The sequence below is a fragment of the Heterodontus francisci genome, chromosome 7 (genome assembly GCF_036365525.1).
Source record: "Heterodontus francisci isolate sHetFra1 chromosome 7, sHetFra1.hap1, whole genome shotgun sequence".
Taxonomy (NCBI): Eukaryota; Metazoa; Chordata; class Chondrichthyes; order Heterodontiformes; family Heterodontidae; genus Heterodontus; species Heterodontus francisci.
Window position 1 is genome coordinate 107758419 of NC_090377.1, and position 21826 is coordinate 107780244.

Genomic DNA, 21826 nt, shown 5'->3' on the forward strand with positions numbered 1-21826 from the left:
CACTAATGCCCTTTAGGGAAGGAAATCTGCTGTCCTTACCTGGTCTTGCCTACATGTGACTCCAGACCCACAGCAATGTGGTTGACTCTTACATGCCCTCTGAAATGACCTCGCAAGCCACTCAGTTGTATCTAACCGCGACAAAGTCAATAAAAAGGAATGAAACCGGACGGGCCACCCGGCATCGACCTAGGCACTGGAAACGACAATGGCAAACCCAGCCCTGTCGACCCTGCAGAGTCCTCCTTACGAACATCTGGGGGCTTGTGCCAAAGTTGGGAGAGCTGTCCCACAGACTAGTCAAGCAACAGCTTGGCATAGTCATACTTACGGAATCATGCCTGACAGACAATATCCCAGACTCTGCCACCACCATCCCCGGGTATGTCCTGTCCCACCGGCAGGACAGACACAGCAAAGGTGCGGCACAGTGGTATACAGTAGGGAGGGAGTTGCCCTGGGAGTCCTCAACATCAACTGTGGACCCCATGAAGTCTCATGGCATCAGGTTAAAAATGGACAAGGAAACCTCCTGCTGATTACCATCTACTGCCCTCCCTCAGCTGATGAGTCAGTACTCCTCCATGATGAACAGCACTTGGAGGAAGCACTGAGGGTGGCAATGGCACAGAATGTACTCTGGGTGGGGGACTTCAATGTCCATCACCAAGAGTGGCTTGGTAGCACCACTACTGACCTAGCTGGCCGAGTCCTAAAGGACATATCTGCTAGACATATCTGCAGGAGGTGGTGAGGGAACCAATAAGAGGGGAAAACATACTTGACCTTGTCCTCACCAATCTGCCTTCCGCAGATGCATCTGTCCATGACAGTATTGGTAGGTGTGACCACCGCACAGTCCTTGTGGAGACGAAGTCCCGCCTTCACATTGAGGATATCTCCTTCGTGTTGTGCGGCACTACCACCGTACTAAATGGGATAGATTTCGAACAGATCTAGCAATGCAAAACTGGGCATCCATGAGGAACTGTGGGCCATCAGCAGTAGCAGAATTGTACTCAACCACAATCTGTAACCTCATTGCCTGGCATATCCCCCACTCTACCATTACCATCAAGCCAGGAGACCAACCCTGGTTCAATGCAGAGTGCAGGAGGGCATGCCAGGAGCAGCACCAGGCATACCTCAAAATGAGGTGTCAACCTGGTGAAGCTACAACACAGGACTATCTGCGTGCCAAACTGCATAAGCAGCATGCGATAGACAGAGCTAAGCGATCCCATAACCAACGGATCAGATCTAAGTTCTGCAGTCCTGCTACATCCAGCCGTGAATGGTGGTGGACAATTAAACAACTAACTGGAGGAGGTGGCTCCACAAATATTGCCATCCTCAATGATGGGGGAGCCCAGCACATCAGTGCGAAAGATAAGGCTGAAGCATTTGCAACAATCTTCAGCCAGAAGTGCCGAGTTGCCGATCCATCTCAGCCTCCTCCTGAAATCCCCAGCATCACAGATGCCAGACTTCAGCCAATTCGATTCACTCCATGTGATAGCAAGAAACGACCGAAGGCACTGGATACTGCTAAGGCTATGGGCCCTGACAATATTCCGGCAATAGTACTGAAGAGCTGTGCTCCAGAACTTGCCAGGCCCCTAGCCAAGCTGTTCCAGTACAGCTACAACACTGGCATCTACCCTGCAATGTGGAAAATTGCCCAGGTATGTACTGTACACAAAAAGCAGGACAAGTCCAACCCGGCCAATTACCGCCCCATCAGCCTGCTCTCAATCATCAGTAAAGTTATGGACGGTGTCATCAACAGTGCCATCAAGTGGCACTTGCTTAGCAATAACCTGCTCAGTGACGCTCAGTTTGGGTTCCGCCAGGGCCACTCAGCTCCTGACCTCATTACAGCCTTGGTTCAAACATGGACAAAAGGGCTGAACTCAAGAGGTGAGGTGAGAGTGACTGCTCTTGACACCAAGGCATCATTTGACAGAGTATGGCATCAAAGAGCCCGAGCAAAGCTGAGGTTAATGGGAATCGGGGAAAACCCTCCGCTGGTTGGAGTCATACCTAGTGCAAAGGAAGATGTTTGTGGTCGTTGGAGGTCAATCATCTGAGCTCCAGGACATCACTGCAGGAGTTCCTCAGGGTAGTGTCCTAGGCCCAACCATCTTCAGCTGCTTCATCAGTGACCTTCCTTCAATCATAAGGTCAGAAGTGGGGATGTTCGCTCATGATTGCACAATGTTCAACACCATTCGTGACTCCTCAGATACTGAAGCAGTCCATGTAGAAATGCAGCAAGACTTGGACAATATCCAGGCTTGGGCTGATAAGTGGCAAATAACATTCGCGCCACACAAGTGCCAGGCAATGACTATCTCCAACAAGAGAGAATCTAACCATCTCCCCTTGACATTCAATGGCATGATCATCGCTGAATTCCCCACAATCAACATCCTGGGGGCTACCATTGACCAGAAACTGAACTGGAGTAGCCATATAAATACCGTGGCTACAAGAGCAGGTCAGAGGTTAGGAATCCTACGGTGAGTAACTCACCTCCTGACTCCCCAAAGCCTGTCCACCATCTACAAGGCGCAAGTTAGGAGTGTGATGGAATACTCTCCACTTGCCTGGATGGGTGCAGCTCCAACAACACTCAAGAAGCTCGACACCATCCAGGACAAAGCAGCCGGCTTGATTGGCACCCCATCTACAAACATTCACTCCCTCCACTACCAATGCACAGTGGCAGCAGTGTGTACCATCTACAAGACGCACTGCAGCAATGCACCAAGGCTCCTTAGACAGCACCTTCCAAACCCGTGACCTCTACCAACTGGAAGGACAAGGGCAGCAAATGCATGGGAACATCACCCCCTGCAAGTTCCCCTCCAAGTCACACACCATCTTGACTTAGAACTTCACTGTCGCTGGGTCAAAATTCTGGAACTCCCTAACAGCACTGTGGGTGTACATACCCCACATGGATTGCAGCAGTTCAAGAAGGCAGCTCACCACCACCTTCTCAAGGGCAATTTGGGATGGGCAATAAATGCTGGCCTCGCCAGCGACACTCACATCCCATGAATGAATTAAAAAAAAAGTCAGGGGTATAGACACAGTTCTCTGCAGCCGAGAGTGAGAGTCCAGACAGCTGTGTTGCCTAACAAGTGCCAGGGTTTGGGACATCTCCTCAGGGCTGGAGAGGGACTTGCAGTAAGAGGGGAAGCATCCAGTGGTCGTGGTCCATGTGAGTGCCAATGACATAGGCAGAACTAGGAAAGAGGTCTGCTGATGGAGTATTAGCAGCTAGGGTCTGAATTAAATCGCAGAACCTGAAAGGTAATAATCTCTGGATTATTATCTGAATCACGAGCAAATTGGCATAGAGTAAATAAGATTAGAGAGTTAAACGCGTGGCTCAAAGATTGGTGTGGAAGAAATGAGTTTTGATTCGTGGGGCACTGGCATCTGTACTGGGGAAAGTGGGAGCTGTACTGTTGGGACAGTCTTCATCTGAACCATGCTGGGACCAGTGTTCTGGTGGGTAGTATATTTAAGGCAGTAGAGAGGGTTTTAAACTAAATAGTTGGGTAGAGGTATCAGGACTGAAGATGTGATAAATTAAGGAGAGACGGCAAGGCAAAAGAGCAATGTAGCAATAAGGGAAATGATGATCAGAATATGGTAGGAAGGGTCAGAGTGTACAAACCTAAGAGTGCACCAGCAGATAAGTGTAGAGTTTACAAAAATAGACAGAACTAAAGGCTTTGTATCTGAATGCATGTCGCATTTGGAACAAAGCAGATGAATTGACAGCGCAAATAATAATAAATACTTATGATCTGATAGCCATTACAGAGATATTGGTGCAAGATGACAACATTGGGGTTCAGCATAACCTCCCAACAATACTTCTATTTATGAAGCCCAAAATTCCATATGCTTTACTAACTACTCTCTCAATATGTCCTGCCGCCTTTAAAGATCTATGCACAGATCTATGAACCCCCAGGTTCCTCTGTCCCTGCACACTCTTTAGAACTTTACCATTTAGTCTATATTGCCTCTCCCTATCCCTTTTACCAAATGCACCACCTCACAATTCTTTGCATTAAATTCCATCTGCTACTTGTCTGCCCATTCTGCTAGCCTACCTATGTCCTGTTTAAAATGTTATGCACAATCATATGTATGATTACATTTCTATCTTTATCATGTGAAAAACTCACCTTAAAACCATTCCTTTTCTGCATAAGAGTTGATCACATAACTGCATTTGATTTTGTAGATTTGGCGTGGATATGTTCAGAGGAAAATTACCAAGAAGGAACGAGCAGAGGAAATGATATTTCTTGAAATGGTAAGTCCAAGTGAAGCAATGGGCAGGTAACTATTGTCAGGCTGATGTCTAGATGAATTGTGAGTCCACTGATTAACTATACAGTGACTGGGTTTAGGGAAAAGATTAAGTCACAAGTCTTTAAAAATAGAATAATGTATTGTAACATTGCTGATTCTGAACTACATTAACTATATACTCGAACCTTCCAACAACTCTCTCGCTGCATCTGCTAGGATAAATACACAAGGCTAACTGTCGAAGTTATAACCTATAAATTCCACTGGTGTCTCAAATCTCTGCCATTCCCAGAGTGGAGCTAGATGCTGGATATGGCTAAAGATAAAAGACAGCAGTTTCTTCGTGTTCCAATATTCGCAGACCCTAAATCCCATGTCAACTGATCTCTCTGCTTCCACAAAATTTTCCGATTCCCCCACAACAGAATTTCACCAGTTTTGCATAAAACTGCATAGTGGGTGGCGCAGTAGTTAGCACCGCAGCCTCACAGCTCCAGCGACCTGGGTTCGATTCTGGGTACTGCCTGTGCGGAGTTTGCAAGTTCTCCCTGTGACTGTGTGGGTTATTGCTGGGTGCTCTGGTTTCCTCCTACAGCCAAAGACTTGCAGGTTGATAGGTAATTTGGCCGTTATGAATTGCCCCTGGTATAGGGAGGTGGTAGGGGAATTGAGGGAAGGTAGGGATGTGAGAGGGTAATGGGATTAATGTAGGATTAGTATAAATGGGTTGTTTCAGTGCTGTATCTCTAAATAAAAATGATTGCTTTATTTTTTCAGTAAGACTTCAGTCATCATTTCAAATGGTTAAAGATCACAGGCATTCTGCTAACAATTCTACTCATACAAATGACTTATAAGTGACAAGGAGAAATTATCTTGTAACTAAATTAACTGAATTAATTGCGTAACTAAATTAAGGGTTCAAGCTAACAGAAATTTTATTTGGAAACTTTTATCACCATCTCTAATTCCCAATAGAACCTTCTAAAACAAAAATGAATAATGAAGCAGGATTAGCCAAAACTATATCAATGTTTCCTACCTCTACAGTAACCATACCATAAAGGATCCTTTATTCACTGTACTCTGGGTGGCCATAGATATGTGTGATAGCCAAGTAAAAGATTTTTTTAAAGTCTTGTCAAAATTTTCATGCATTTCAGCAGCACTGGAAATTCATATTGGGGAAAAAAAACAAAGGCTGTGAGGATGAGATAGAGAGGAGATGAATATTCTGATTATCTATTTTAGCTTTTGTTTTGTGTTCTATAAACTTCAGAAAATGAAAGCAAGGGAGAGAGGATTAAAGAAGGGGATCAGAAAGAGGGGTGAGAGAGGAGACAGGAGTGAGAGAAAGCAAGTTTTATGAGTGAGCGAGTGAGAAAAAGAGGCCGAGGTCAGAGAAAAAAAGGGTCAGACAGGAAACTATATAGACAGAAAGGGTGAGTCAGTGTGAAACTGGTGTCAGAGAGATTGTTGAAAGTCAGAGAGAGACACACACACACTTCGGATCACAGCAAAAGTGTTAAGCAGTGAGATGAGTCAGAGAGTAAGGGTGAATGAGATGTGAGAGTGAGCACCTGTAGGCAGAGAGAAAGAAGATGAAAAGGGGAGAAAGAGAGATGGGTGTGAGACAGAATGAGAACGAGAGATAGGGATGAAGAGGAGACAGGGTTTCCTTTCTTGATTTAATGTTACTTCAATTTAAAAAAAAGACACCAGTTGGATTTTGAATCTAACTGATAAACTCATATGTGTTCTGTTGCTGGTTAGAAAAGATCAGTGTTAATTATTTACACCTAAACACAGAGATCCTAATTTCTAATACCTATGAGTGATAAGGAATGAAACAAACACAACAGTATTTTTCTTATATATGATTTTAAAAAGTTGAAGTTTGAAAACAAAAGAAGCTTCTTTTAAGGAAACAGATAGAACGGATAGGAAGGGAAAGTCGGTGAGAAACTGATTAAGGATCAGTTGGCTTCTGCCCTTGGGGGAAGTGAGTGGGAGAGGATAGAGGTTTAAGAATGAGGTGAGTGATTGTGGAGCAAGGGATGGGGTTTAGTTGAAAGAGGTGGGGCAGTGATGTGAGTGGGGGAAGGGGTAGTAATAAGGGGAATAGGTAACAGAAAGCTGAAGGAACTGGGAATCTGATAACAGCAAAGACATACAGGGGAACACAAGTGATTGAGGGAGGGAATGGAAAGGAGGCCGCTGAGGGCCATATTTTCCCTATAATCTAGAACCCAAATGTAGTCTGCAACCTTCGGTAACTCTTTTCCTTGCTAGACCATGTCATACCATTCATTACCTCCCAACCAAAGTAGCAAAGTTCAAAATTAACACAGAGTAGAATAGGAGAAACAGAAGCACAAAGACATTGTTTATTTATTTAGAGATACAGCACTGAAACAGGCCCTTCGGCCCACTGAGTCTGTGCTGACCAACAACCACCCATTTATATTAATCCTACATTAATCCCATATTCTCTACCACATCCCCACCATTCTTCTACCACCTACCTACACTAGGGGCAATTTACAATGGCCAATTTACCTAACAACCTGCAAGTCTTTGGCTGTGGGAGGAAACCGGAGCACCCGGCGGAAACCCACGCAGTCACAGGGAGAACTTGCAAACTCCGCACAGGCAGTACCCAGAACTGAACCCGGGTCGCTGGAGCTGTGAGGTTGCGGTGCTAACCACTGCGCCACTGTGCCGCCCTGGCAGGTAAGAGAGCGACTTATGTGTGCAATGCCACAGGAGATTGGCTTTTCTTTTATATTTTATAGACAAATGGATCCCTTATAAAAAACATGCAAAGCCCAGCATCTGTGATGCTGAAGTCAGTAAATGTACTATGTAATGTGATACTGAGCATACCAGGCCAGGAAGGTCTCGTTATTTGGATTGCACTCCTTATAATATTGGCTTCAAATTTAGTTGCTAAATGTAGCCAGAGCAATATTATAATACAGCTCTGTTATAACAGAATAGCCTTGGTCAGAGCCACACTTGGGGCAGGACTTGTTTATACCGGTTATCCGTCCAGTTTCGATGTGCTGTAATATCCATGGGATTGTTCAAATAATTTACAAATCACAGGATAGCATTTGAAGCCAGAAATTCTCTGGTTTGTACTGAAAACATAAGGCTGTGTCAACTAGTGTAACTGAAACTGAGATAAAAGAGGCACAGCAGTTGCCAGGATCATCTAATTCTGATAGAAGTGCCCCATTGCATGTAGTCTACAGCTTAGTCATGTGTGCCAACTGTGGATGTAAAAGATCCCTTGGCACAATTTCGAAGAGTAGGGGAGTTATCCCTGGTGTCCTGGCCAATATTTATTCCTCAATCAACTTCACAAAACGGATTATTTGGTCATTATCACATCGCTGTTTGTGGGAGCTTGCAGTGTGCAAATTGGCTGCCATGTTTCCTACATTACAACAGTGACTACATTTCAAAGGTACTTCATTGACTGTAAAGTGCTTTGGGACATCCTGAGATCCTGAAAGGCGCTATATAAATGCAAGTCTTTTTAGGAAAAGGGACTTCTGAAGAGAACTACAGTTACCAGTATGATTTTCAGTAAATTTTTTAATGCTTTGGTCATACACAGCAAAGGTCTTAAATCTGGGTGTCCGTTATTCCTGTGGAAATTTTTAGCCCGACTGAGTTTAATAGTTGCATTTTGGCAGCATGACTTTCTTCTGGGGATGCCTCAATTAACAATAATGATGGAAGAGGAGGAGGAAGAAGAAAACAAAATTGAACTAAGGGGAGTGAGGTGACATTTAAGGAGGATGAGGCCAACCAGATTTTACCCATCTAACAGTATATAGACCTCACAGATCTTACTTTAAAGACTTTAAAGAATTTTGTAAGCAGGAAACAGCGCGGGTGAATAAACTTCTCATCTGCCTGTAGCAGAATGAGACCAGACTGATTTTAATGGCCAGACCTTGTTAAGATCCCATCAGCTAACTTCTCAATTGTTATAGGCGGGTAGCCAGCAGGAAGTGGCGGACTATCATGATCAGTTACTAGGGCTATCTCAGATGAGTTTCATGATTAGGAAGGGGAGGGAACAAGCTGTGACAAGGGTAGTCATAAGTTTTCTTTGTAGGATCCGTAGGAGTACTCCTGACTCCACAAGGAAAGTAAAGGAACTATTGGTCCTAATCCTCTTTTCTGCTGTCTTCACCTGGCAGGAAAGCCCAGGTGATTGCAATTATCAGGAGCTGACCTACGCACATAAAAAATGACCCAACCAAGTTTGGAAATAAGAGAGCACAAGGTAACGGAATTGTAGAGATGCTGTCAGACTCCTTATTAATATGGACTATACTGTCTTCCACTGGTGGTGAAATTGATTTGTAAGGACGGGATCCCACATCCCTTTCAATCGGTCTGGTTTGGGAAGTGTGCGAAATAGTCTTTATTGCCAATAAATTTGACTGAAGATGAGTGACGTTACATGAGGGGAGAGGGGATTGGTTGAGGGTTCCTATTCACTCAAAGTATAATGGAAATGGTTAGAAAAGTGAGTGACTAGTATTAAGTCTTCCCTGGTTTTGTGCTCTGTGTAGTTCAACCTCAATCCTTAGTTTTACAACACTGGCCTTCAAGAAGTAAGTGTAGCTGGCTCATCAAGTTTCCTTTTTTAAAATTTGTTCTTGGGCTGTGAGCATCGCTGGCAAGGCCAGCATTTATTCCCCATCCCTAACTGACCTTGAGAAGGTGTTGGTGAGTCGCCTTCTTGAACCGCTGCAGTCCACATGGTGCTTTGTGACCTCCTTGATGCATCTATGAACAGCGAACTATTACTGATGTCAACTGCTCCTGTACTGGCATAGAATGTTAGGGCGATAGTGACGTTCACAGCCATTGATAGGGCTGTCCATGCCCTGCTTTGAGACTCAAGACAGATGTGAAGGAAGTGGCACAACTCTGTCACCACCTCCTTGGTGAAATGTAACCTCCTCAGGCAGTGGTCTGGGCTCATGGCGAAGTCGAAGTGGTGCTCCCGGAAGTCCCTTAGTGGGCAGGGTCTTCTATGGAGAGCCCTCCTCCTCCCTCCTCACAGAGCTTCCTCTCTCTGCCTCCTCCTCTCCATGTCCTGGTCATATTTCAGACCAAGAGGTACCACAACAACTGCCTCCACACCTATGTAAGGCACTGGTCTTTCCTCCCTTACTGTGTGAAGTAATTATCTCCAAATTGCTCCAGAAACTCAAAGCAGTACTTCCATAGACTTTTCCTTAGAAAAGATAAGTAAACTACACCTTACCTGCAGCTTGTTGAACAGCATTTTAAATAGCCCCAGGATAGGGTCCATCTTGCTTCATAATGCTTCTTGTTTCAGGGGTGATTAATGAAGATGCTGCTTGCACAGTCATTGACCAAATTCGTTATCCTAGTGTTGCATCAGCCCATTTAGCTGACTGACATCATGATTGTGTCCATTCAAAGTCTTCAGATGCATGCAGGTGACACACCTGCATTTGCCATTCAGATGCATTCTCGGTGCATCATAGAAACATAGAAAATAGGAGCAGGAGTAGGCCATTTGGCCCTTCAAGCCTGTTCCGCCATTCATTATGATCATGGCTGATCATTCAACTCAGTAGCTTGTTCCGGCTTTCGCCCCATACCCTTTGATCCCTTTACACCCAAAAGCTACATCTAACTCCTTTTTGAAAACATACAATGTTTTGCCTCAACTGCTTTCTGTGGTAGCGAATTCCACAGGCTCACCACTCTGGGTGAAGAAATTTCTCCTCATCTCAGTCCTGAAAGGTTTACCCCGTATCTTTAGACCATGACCCCTGGTTCTGGACTCCCCCACCATCGGGAACATCCTTCCTGCATCTACCCTGTCAAGTCCTGTTAGAATTTTATAGATTTCTATAATATCCCCCCTCACTCTTCTGAACTCCAGCGAATATAATCCTAACCAACTCACTCTCTCCTCATACGTCAGTCCCGCCATCCCAGGAATCAGTCTGGTAAACCTTCGCTGCACTCCCTCTATAGCAAGAACATCCTTTCTCAGATAAGGAGACGATAACTGCACACAATATTTCAGGTGTGGCCTCACCAAGGCCCTGTATAATTGCAGTAAGACATCCCTGCTCCTGTACTCGAATCCTCTTGCTATGAAGGCCAACATACCATTTGCCTTTTTACCGCCTGTTGCACCAGCATGCTTACCTTCAGCGACTGGTGTACGAGAACATCCAGGTCTTGCTGCATATTCCCCTCTGTCAGTTTTAGCCGTTCAGATAATAAATAATCTGCCTTCCTGTTTTTGCTACCAAAGTGGATCACTTCACATTTCTCCACATTATACTGCATCTGCCATGCATTAGCCCACTCATTCAACTTGTCCAAATCACTCTGAAGCCTCTCTGCATCCTCCTCACAACTCACCCTCCCACCCAGTTTTGTGGCATCTGTAAATTTGGAGATATTACATTTAGTTCCCTCATCTAAATCATGAATGTATATTGTGAATAGCTGGGGTCCTAGCACCGATCCCTGTGGTACCCCACTAGTCAGAAAAAGATCCATTTATCCCTACTCTTTGTTTCCTGTCTGCCAACCAATTTTCTATCCATCGCAATACACTACCTCCAATCCCATGCGCTTTAATTTTATATGCTAATCTCTTATGCATCAGACTCACAGAAATCTGCAGTAGGCCTCTGTAGTGCTGTACAACTAAATTCCACGCTCAAGCAGTTGCTTCTCCAAAGAGCCACATATTGATAGGATTCTTTCTCTTTTTCCTTGAATTTCTGATCTAGTTCATAGGGATGAATTAAGTTGGGAATTGTGCTCTGCCACCACAATCTTGGCAGCAACTCAGTTTACGAGTGCAAGCTGGGACTTCTGCTGAAGTTATGGTGACAAAGTGGGAGGAGCACCTAAGAAATTCCCCATGTGTCTTCAAGCTTATAGAGCTTATAGTTAGGATCCCATATTAATTTTCGTTTGGTAGCCCCAGATTAGTCCTGCGTATTTCTCAATGGTTTTGTGCTAGATTGCTATCCAGTGACAACTGATGGAAAGTATCTGTGTGAAAGCTGGATGACGGCAGGATCTGGCGCATTTGGGACCCATTCGTGGTTGATTGGGCTGGATTTTGTGCTAGAGGCAGGTCTCCTTGCACCGGCCGAAAAGGTGGGAGGAAGCCCACCTCTTTTTTTTTTATTTCCAAAATATACCTTATTCATAAAAATCTGTAAAAAATACATTACCAGTTTCAAACAGCACCAAGTCAAAAAATACAAACAGTGCAAAGGAGGTCCGTTTGCTTCATTACAATCATGAGTTGCCTCACAACCCTTCCATTTCACATTTGTCATGCCAATTACATTTTTACATTTTACAGCAAATGAAAGTTTTCCCGATACAGTTCGAGGGGTTTCCCATGGATCCAGCCCCTCGGTTCAGCTTGGTGGGGGGATCTTACACAGTGGTCTTTCCCCATTGAGCCTTTGCTGCGGCTGCCCCAAGCTTTAGTGCGTCCCTCAGCACGTAGTCCTGGACCTTGGAATGTGCCAGTCTGCAACATTCGGTGGTGGACATCTCTTTGCGCTGAAAGACCAGCATGTTTCGGGCAGACCAAAGGGCGTCTTTCACCGAATTGATAGTCCTCCAGCAGCAGTTGATGTTTGTCTCGGTGTGCGTCCCTGGGAACAGCCTGTAGAGCACAGACTCCTGTGTTACAGAGCTGCTTGGGATGAACCTCGACAAAAACCACTGCATCTCTTTCCACACCTGCTTTGCGAAGACACATTCCAGGAGGAGGTGGGCAACCATCTCTTCCCCACCACAGCCACCGCTGGGGCTATGCGTGCCCCCCCAGAGTGATCCTCCGGTCTTTTCAAGTCAGAGTCTTAGGAGGAGGGATCCCCTTCCTTTAAACACTTTAAAGCGACAGTGATTCTGCCTTCAAAAGCTGCCGGCCAATTAGAGACCTCCTCCCAGCGGTGAAGAGAAGAGGCCCTTAATTTGCCCTTAATAGGCCACTTAAGGGCCTCAATTGGCCTCTTGGTGGGAAGGCCGTCATTGGCCTATCCTGTCCCCGGGAAGATCACTGAGCGATGGGGAGGCAACGGGCCCTCCGCCCTGTCACCACCCCTCCGCCACCCATCATGAATCTCCATGCCCACCCATTTCAGGGGGCCTATAAAATCCCAGCCAAAGAGTCGAAGTGTTTCCCAGTAATAGCCAGCAGCTTTGGGACAAAAGGGACAGATACAAAAGAGTTTTGCTGAAAAAAAAATTCTGATTAATTTGAGCTGTGAAAGAAGTTTTGGCCTAGAAATGGGATAGCACTAAGCCTGTTTTTCAGGCACTAAATGTGCTCTTACGACGCCAATATGATGTACACGAAGTGCAGGCTTTCTACGAGTTGGAAGTGTGCCACCCACCATATTGGTGCAGGCAGAAAAATAGATGTTCAGGCTCTGCATCAGCTACAGGCTTTAGACCCTTAGCATATTCAAATAAAGGAGCAATTGCCTGCTTGAGGACCTCTCTACAATATTGGGTTGCTATAGACCCAGTGTTATGTGCGCCTCGGGCTATACATTCAGGTGCAGGGACTGCTCTTTGTGCTTTCTGTGTAATAATATATAGGTGTGCTCAAATTTTTAGGCTTTTATACCTTAATATCAAAGATAATTTGCTTTGCAGAAAGTAATCCAAATTGTGGGCATTACCTTTTAAATTTATGAAATCTTTCCAACAATCTGTCACAATCCTGTTGTATTTACAACATATAGAGATGTGAATATATTATGAACCCTTGTAACAATGAAATGGCTAAGCTCACCATGGATTATGCAGAAACGGGTATAATGTCTTATCTGATGATGTCTCTGACAGTACAGCACTCTCAGGTACCTTGCTGAATTTGATTTAGAACGCTTTTGTTCATTGTTTCTTATACCATTTTACGTTTTTCTTTGGTACCAATTTGAAAGTATTGGCTATTTATTTGCTTAGTTGTAACATTAAATATTCACGCTGAGCACAGGATCGGAAGAAACATTTTGGAAGCAGTACTTTCATGTTATGCACCACATTACTGGATTCTCTCTCCAGACCTTTAGCTTCCACATCCTTGCCCGATCTACAGTGGTTTTCCCCACCTCACTTAATTTATTTATTGTGTTTGTTTCTCTTCACAGGGACATAGAGAGATACAGCACTGAAACAGGCCCTTCAGCCCACCGAGTCTGTGCCGACCAACAACCACCCATTTATACTAATCCTGCATTAATCCCATATTCCCTACCACATTTCCACCATTCTCCTACCTACACTAGGGGCAATTTATAATTATCAACCTGCATGTCAACCTGCATGTCTTTGGCTGTGGGAGGAAACCGGAGCACCCGGCAAAAACCCACGCGGTCACAGGGAGAGCTTGCAAACTCCACACAGGCAGTACCCAGAACCGAACCCAGATCGCTGGAGTTGTGAGGCTCCGGTGCTAACCACTGCGCCACTGTGCTGCCCGGAACAAAAGGGAAATACACCAATTTGTTCAATTAATCCTTGATTTTCAATTTAGCTTCCTTTGGAAATTTCTTAATTGTTTTTATGTCAATCTGTTTTGGAATTTATTTCCACTTTCCACTTTATCTTGTGACTGCTTTGTACTTGTGGCATGGTTTCCAACTCAAGAGATGTGATAGGCAATTTCAAGAAAATAATGGTAAGCTTCACTGGATTCGAAGAATGTGCTCTGTTAGCTGCTTTAGTTGGGTGACATGGGGTATCTTGAGTTTGGTTGTCTGCCATGCACACCAATGATCAATGAGAATATTGTAAGTTAGAATACAAACGTTATCATTCCAGACTTTTGTTTTTTCAGGCACCTCCTCCCAATTTCCAAAAGCCTAGCTCTGCTCAACTACAAGCTCAGAAAATAGCTCTGCAGCGGAATGTGGTGCAGGAAGTACATGAGGTGGAATACCAGGAAGCCTTGGTCACTATAAAAAAGCAAGTGCAAGCGGTGGAGGGACCGGACATTCAAGAAACCCTGCAGGAACAGATCCGACAATGGTTTATAGAATGCCGGTAAGGGAACAGATCAATGAGTTTTCAGGAGTCACACTGGCTCCTCTGTGGGTCTTGTTTTAAAATGTAGGCTGTAATTGAATGTATTATGTTAAAATTCTCAGTAATTAATAAGATTATTCCTGGCTGACATTGTAGTAATTCTTAATCATGTGGTATGATTACTGTACCAAATCAAAAACATGAAGTGCACAGCGTTAGCTTTCACGTATACTGATGACAGGCAACTCTACCCCACCACCTCTCTCAACTCCCTCACTTTTGCTAAATTATCAGAATGCTTATCTGACATCCAATACTGGACGAGCAGAAATTTCCTCCAATAAAATATTAGGAAGACTGAAGCATTGTTTTCGGTCCCTGCTCCAAATTCCGTTCTCTCGCTACCGACTCCATCCCTCCCGAGCAATAGTCTGAGACTAAACCGATATGTTTGCAATCTTGGTGTCATATTTGATCCCGAGATAAGCTTCCAACCACATATTTGCACCATCACTAAGATTGCCTATTTCCATCTCCAAAACATTGCCCAACTTTGCCTGTGTCTCAGCTTATCTGCTGTTGAAACCCTTATTCGTGCCTTTGTTACTTCTAGTGTTGACTATTCCAGTGCACTGCTGGCTGGCCTCCCACATTCTACAGTCCATAAAATTGAGGTCATCTAAAACTCTGCTGCCTGTGTCTTAACTCGCACGAAGTCCCGTTAACCTATCACTATCCTTGAGAGTGACAGGAGGCTGTCTGCCCGGGCAGCCAATATATCCAGCATTTCAGTGTGCATGCTTATCAACATTTTCCTGTATGCTGTCCGATAGAGGTCCTCCTCTGAGTCCCCTGTAGCAGAACTCACCTGCGACCGTACCCTCTGGTGAGTTGGCACACGAATCATTCTTTATCTTTGGCCTGTCTACAGCCCACTCATGCTTGGTGACTCACTATGTGCAGATTCCAACTCGATACTAACCTTTAATGTATGTGCAGTAATTGAGCTGGTGGCTGCGAATCTCAGATCAAGTGATGGGTCTCTAAATCAGTGCTGTGCTGTTGCTCTCTCTCTTCCTCCTGTGCATGCTGTGGCTGGGCAGCCAGTTGAAGTTGAGCTTGGAGTGGAGAAGGGGCATAAGGCAGGAACACACTGTCATCCTAAATGTTCTCAGCAATGCAGGATGCCACGGGCTGTCATACGAACATATGAATTAGAAGCAGAAGTAGGCCATTTGGCCCCTCGAGCCTGCTCTGCCATTCAATAAGATCATGGCTGATCTGTTTGTGTCTCGAATTCCACACTCTCATCTACCCCCGATAACCTTTGATTCCCTTGCCTAACATGAATCTAACTACATCCGCCTTAAAAATATTCAATGACTCCGCCTTTACCATCTTCTGAGGCAGAGAGTTTCAAAGTCACACAACCCTTTGAGAGAAAAAAATGTCTCCTCATCTCTGTCCTAAAAGAGCGACTCCTAATTTTAAAACAGTGCTCCCTAGTTCTGGACTGACCCATAAGAGGAAACATCCTCTCCGCATCTACCTTGTCAAGACCGTTCAGGATCTTATAAATGTCAATCAAGTCCCCCCTCACTCTTCTAAACTCCAGTGAAAATAAGCCCAGTCTGTCCAACCTTTCCTCAGAAGACAACCTGCTCATTCCAGGTATCAATGTAATAAACCTCCTCTGAACCACCTCCAACGCATTTACATCCTTAAATAAAGAGACCAAAACTGCACACAGTATTCGAGATGTGGTCTCACCAATACCCTGTATAACTGAAGCATAGCATCCTTACTTTTATTTTCAATTCCCCTCTTAATAGAGGATAACATTCCATTAGGCTTCTTTATGACTTGCTGAACCTGCATACTAACCTTCTGTGACTCATGCACTAGAACACCTAGATCCCTCTGCATCTCAGAATTCTGCAGTTGTTCTCCATTTAAGTAATACTCTGCTTTTTTATTCTTCCTGCCAAAGTGAACAACTTCACATTTTCCCACGTTATATTTGATCTGCCATATTTTTGCCCACTCTCTCAACCTATCTATATTGGTCTGCAATCTCCTTATGTCCTCCTCACAACATACTTTCGCACCAATCTTTGTGTTATCTGCAAATTTAGCTACCAGCCATCGGTCCCCTCATTTAAGTTATTAATATAAATTATAAAAAGTTGAGGCCTCAGCACAGACCCCTGCGGGACTCCACTCGTCACACCTTGCCAATCAGAAAAGGACCCATTTATGCATACTCTCTGTTTTCTGACAGCCAGACAATCTTCTCTCCATGCTAATATGTTACTCCCTATACCATGAGTTCCTACTTTGCACAATAATCTTTTTTGTGGCACCTTATCAAATGCTTTCTGGAAATCCAAGTACAGTATGTCAACGGGCTCCCCTTTATCCACAGCACATGTTAGTCCTTCAAAGAACTCCAATAAATTGGTTAAAACAGGATTTCCCTTTCACAAAATCATGCTGACTATTCCCGATTACCTTGAGTTTTTCTAAGTGGTCAGCTATAGCTTCCTTAATGATCAATTCTAACACCTTCCCCATGATAGACGTCAAGTTAACTGGCTTATGATTGCCTGCTTTCTGCCTCCTTCCTTTCTTGAATAGAGGGGTTAAATTTGCTACTTTCCAGTCTGATGAAATCCTTTCAAAATCCAGCGAATTTTGAAAAATTAACACCAACGTATCTATTACCTCATTAGCCACCTCTTTTAAGACCCTAGGATGAAGCCCATCAGGACCCGGGGACTTGTCAGCCTGCAGCTCCATCAGTTTGCTTAGTACAGCTTCCCTGGTGATTGTAATGTCACCAAGTTCCTCTCTTCCTTCCATCTCCTGATTTACAGCTATTACTGGAATGTTTTTTATATCCGCTATAGTGAAGGCAGAAGCAAAATATTTGTTCATTTCATACACCATTTTCTTATTTTCTACTAGTAACTCCCCTTCTTACTCTCTAGAGAACTAAGACTCACTTTACTTACTGTTTTCCTTTTTAAATTTTTTTATTTATTTCCAAAATATACTTTATTCATAAAAATCTGTAAAAATAACCTTACCAGTTTCAAACAGCACCAAGTCAAAAAATACAAACAGTGCAAAGGTGATCAGTTTCCTTCTATACAATCATGAGTTGCCTCACAACCCTTCCATTTCATTGTCATGCCATATACATTTTTACATTTACAGCACACAAAATTTTCCCGATACAGTTTGAGGGCTTTCCCATGGATCCAGCTCCTCAGTTCAGCTTGGTGGGGGGACCTTACACTGTGGTCTTTCCCCATTGAGACTTTGCTGCGGCTGCCCCAAGCTTTAGTGCGTCCCTCAGCACGTAGTCCTGGACCTTGGAATGTGCCAGTCTGCAACATTCGGTGGTGGACAACTCTTTGCGCTGCAAGACTAGCAAGTTTCGGGCAGACCAAAGGGCGTCTTTCACCGAATTGATAGTCCTCCAGCAGCAGTTGTTGTTTGTCTCGGTGTGCGTCCCTGGGAACAGCCCGTAGAGCACAGACTCCTGTGTTACAGAGCTGCTTGGGATGAACCTCGACAAAAACCTCTGCATCTCTTTCCACACCTGCTTTGCGAAGACACATTCCAGGAGGAGGTGGGCAACCGTCTCTTCCCCACCACAGTCACCGAGGGGGCATTGTGTGGAGGGGGCGAGACTTCGGGCGTGCAGGAAGGATCTGACGGGGAGGGCCCTTCTCACCACCAGCCAAGCTACATCTTGGTGCTTGTTTGAAAGTTCTGGTGATGAGGCATTCCGCCAAGTGACTTTGGCGGTCTGCTCGGGGAACCATCCGACAGGATCCCCCGTCTCCTTTTCCCGTAGGGCCTTGAGGACATTCCGTGCAGACCACTGCCTGATGGACCGGTGGTCAAAGGTGTTTTCCCGCAGAAACTGCTCCACGAAGGATAGGTGGTACGGCACGGTCCAACTGCATGGAGCGTTCCGTGGCAATGTGACCAGGCCCATCCTTCGCAACACCGGGGACAGATAGAACCTCAGCACTTAGTGACACTTGGAGTTTGCGTACTGGAGGTCTACACACAGCTTGATGCAGCCGCACACGAAGGTGGTCATCAGGATGAGGGCCACGTTGGGTACATCTTTCCCGCCCTCATCCAGAGATTTGAACATCGTGTCCCTCCGGACCTGGTCCATTTTAGATCCCCAGATGAAACGGAAAATGGCTCGGGTGACCGCCACAGCGCAGGAGTGGGGTATGGGCCAGACCTGCGCCACGTACAGCAACAACATGAGCGCCTCGCACCTGATGACCAGGTTCTTACCCACAATGGAGAGAGATCGCTGCCCCCACATGCTTAACTTTTGTTGTACCTTGGCTACTCACTCCTCCCAGGTTTTGGTGCACGCCCCGGCCCTTCCGAACCATATCCCCAGCACCTTCAGGTAGTCTGACCTGACGGTGAAGGGGACAAAGGATCGGTCAGCCCAGTTCCCAAAGAACATGGCCTCGGTCTTGCCGTGGTTAACTTTGGCTCCCGAGGCCAGTTCGAACTGGTCGCAGATGTTCATCAGTCTTGCTCTCTGTTTTTACATTTCTAGCTAGCTTCGTCTCATACTCTAATTTCTTTCTCCTGATTAACCTTTTAGTCATTCTCTGCTGGTTTTATATTCTGACGACTCATCTGAGCTTTGTGCATTTATATGCTTTTTCCCCAGGTTTGATGCTTTCCTTAACTTCTTTAGTTAACCACGGATGGTGGGTCCTCCCCTTAGAATTTTTCTTTCCAATAGGAACATACCTATTCTGAGTATTCTGAAATATTCCCATAAATGTCTAGCACTGCTTCTCTATTGATTTATCTCTTAGCCTAGTAACCCAGTTCACTTCAGCTAGCTCAGCTTTCATACCCACATAGCTGCCCTTATTTAAGTTCAAAATACTAGTTTTAGACCCACTCTTCTCTCTTTCAAATTGGATGTAAAATTCAATCATATTATGGTCGCTGCTACCTAGAGGTGCTTTTACTCTGAGGTCATTCATTAATCCTGTCACATTACACAATACCAAGTCTAATATAACCCGTTCTCTGGTTGGTTCCAGAACATGTTGCTCTAAGAAACTATCTCAGAAGCATTCTATGAACTCATCATCCAGGCTGCTATTGCCAATCTGATTTTTCCAGCTTATATGTAGATTAAAATCACCCATGGTTATTGCTGTCCCTTTATCATAAGCACCCAATATTTCTTCTTTTTACATCGTTCTACATTATGATTACTGTTAGGAGGCCTGTAGACCATTCCCAAATCGATTTTACATCCTGATCTCTTGAACCAAGGTGTTCTCTAACTATTGCAACAATGCCATCCTTAATTAACAATGCTCCCCTCCACCTTTACCTAGCTTCCTATTCTTCTTGAATGTCATATACCCCTCAATATTCAGGACCGAATCCTTGTTAGCCTGCAACCACGTCTCTGTAATGGCTATCAGATCGTATTTATTTACTTCAATGTGCGCAATCAGTTTGTCTACTTTGTTATGAATGCTACGTGCATTCAGATACAGAGTCTTTAGCTTTGTGTTTTTGTTATCTTTATAACATCTAATCTTGACTTTTGGTATGGTCTTAGGTTTTTTCTCTCTATCCCTTCCTGCCATTCTCTGACCTTCATTTCCCATATTACTATTCTGCTCTCCTGCCTGACTCTACCCCTTGATTTGCTACATCTACCCAAGCTTGATCCCTCACCACCCCCCTTGTTTAGTTTAAAGCCCTCTCTATTTCCCTAGTTATACGGTTTGCTAGATCACTGGTCCCAGCATGGTTCGAATGCAGACCGTCCCAACGGTACAGCCCCACTTTCCCCAGTACTGGAGCCAGTTTCTGACGAACCGAAACCCACTGCGCCCACACCAGTCTTTGAGCCACGTATTCATTTCACTAATCTTATGTGCCCTCTGCCAATTGGCACGTGGCTCAGGTAATAATCCAGAGATTATCACCTTTGCGGTTCTGCTCTTCAATTTGGTGCCGAGCTCCTCGTACTGTGTAAGCAGAACCTCTTTTCTAGTCCTCCCTATGTTGTTGGTATCTACATGGACCACAACAACTTGGTCCTCCCCTTCCTACTCCAAGGTCCTGTTCAGCCCTGAACAGATGTCCCGAACCCTGCCACTGGGTAGGCAAAACAACCTTCTGGACTCACGCTCTCGGCTGCACAGAACAGTGTCAATCCCCCTCATTATACTATCCCCTACTACTACTAGATTCTTTTTGCTCCCCCCACTTGAATGGCTTCCAGTACCACAGTGCCATGGCCAGACTTCTCATCCACCTTGCAGACCTCGCTTTCTTCAACACAGGTTGATGGCACCTCAAACCCGTTTGACAATTGCAAAGTCTGAGGCTCCTCCACTACTGTCTGCTCGGTCACTTTGCCTGTCTTACTCACGGTCACATCTTCCTGTCCCTCACTCCTGACCAAAACAGATGACCCTGTTCTAAGAGGTGTGACCGTCTTCCAAAACAAAGTGTACAGGTATTTCTCCCCCTCCCTTATGTTGTGCAGTGTTTGCAGTTCGGCCTCCAGATCAATAATCCTGATCTGGAATTCCTCCAGCTGCTTGCTCTTTCTGCCGACGTGTTTGTCCTGGATCGCCTTGGCATCCAAAAGTTCCCACATACCACAGCTGCAACATAACACCTGTCCTGCCATTGTTACTTATGGTATTAGTTAATTTACTTTAATTACGTTCTTAATTAACAGAATAATTCCTATGTATAGTAGAATTTACTGTGCTTATTATATGCTGGTACCACCTGCAACTAAAGTTATACTTTTCTTGATTACACAGATATGTAAACCTTCCTACTGGTAATAAACCTTACCAATGCTAATAACGCTTTGGCAATGCTAATAAACCTTACTACTATTAGTAAACCTTACGAATACTGATAATCCCTAATAATAATACAGTTTATGTATTAAGTTGTCCTTATTTGAACTAATACTCCCTGCTGGTCTCTCACTCTGTATTATGAATTATAAAATCTACCTTAGCTTTTAGTTTATATACTAATGAATCGATCAATTTTTATTTTATATTTGATTGATTTAGTTTAAATTAAAAGCTTACTGGTACACTCACCCAGGCCGGCTTTCTGTTTCCTTGCTCTCTCTGTTGATAGTGCCTTCACTCTGATGACACTTATCAATTTTTTTTCCCCCTGCTCTGCTCCGCAGCTCTTTCTCCAGCTTTTGAACTTTTGGCGCGCTATTTAAATCTCCACTCTGCTCCAGCCGCTTGCTCTGTCTCTCTGGCCTCCGAAAGTTTGACACGCTTTTTAAATCTCCATTCTGCTCTGCCACTCACTCTCTCTCTCTCCGGCC

The 21826-nt window shown here is 44.6% G+C and overlaps 1 protein-coding gene across 2 annotated transcripts in view; it reads left to right on the forward strand.

Moving 5' to 3' along the window:
- iqca1 (IQ motif containing with AAA domain 1) overlaps positions 1-21826 on the forward strand; it is a 305109-nt gene that overhangs the window by 62710 nt on the left and 220573 nt on the right. For both annotated transcript variants that reach the window (XM_068034609.1, XM_068034610.1), the window contains 2 exons: positions 4271-4342; positions 14240-14445. In XM_068034609.1, the coding sequence (XP_067890710.1) occupies positions 4271-4342; positions 14240-14445 (278 nt within the window). The remainder of the gene's footprint in view (positions 1-4270; positions 4343-14239; positions 14446-21826) is intronic.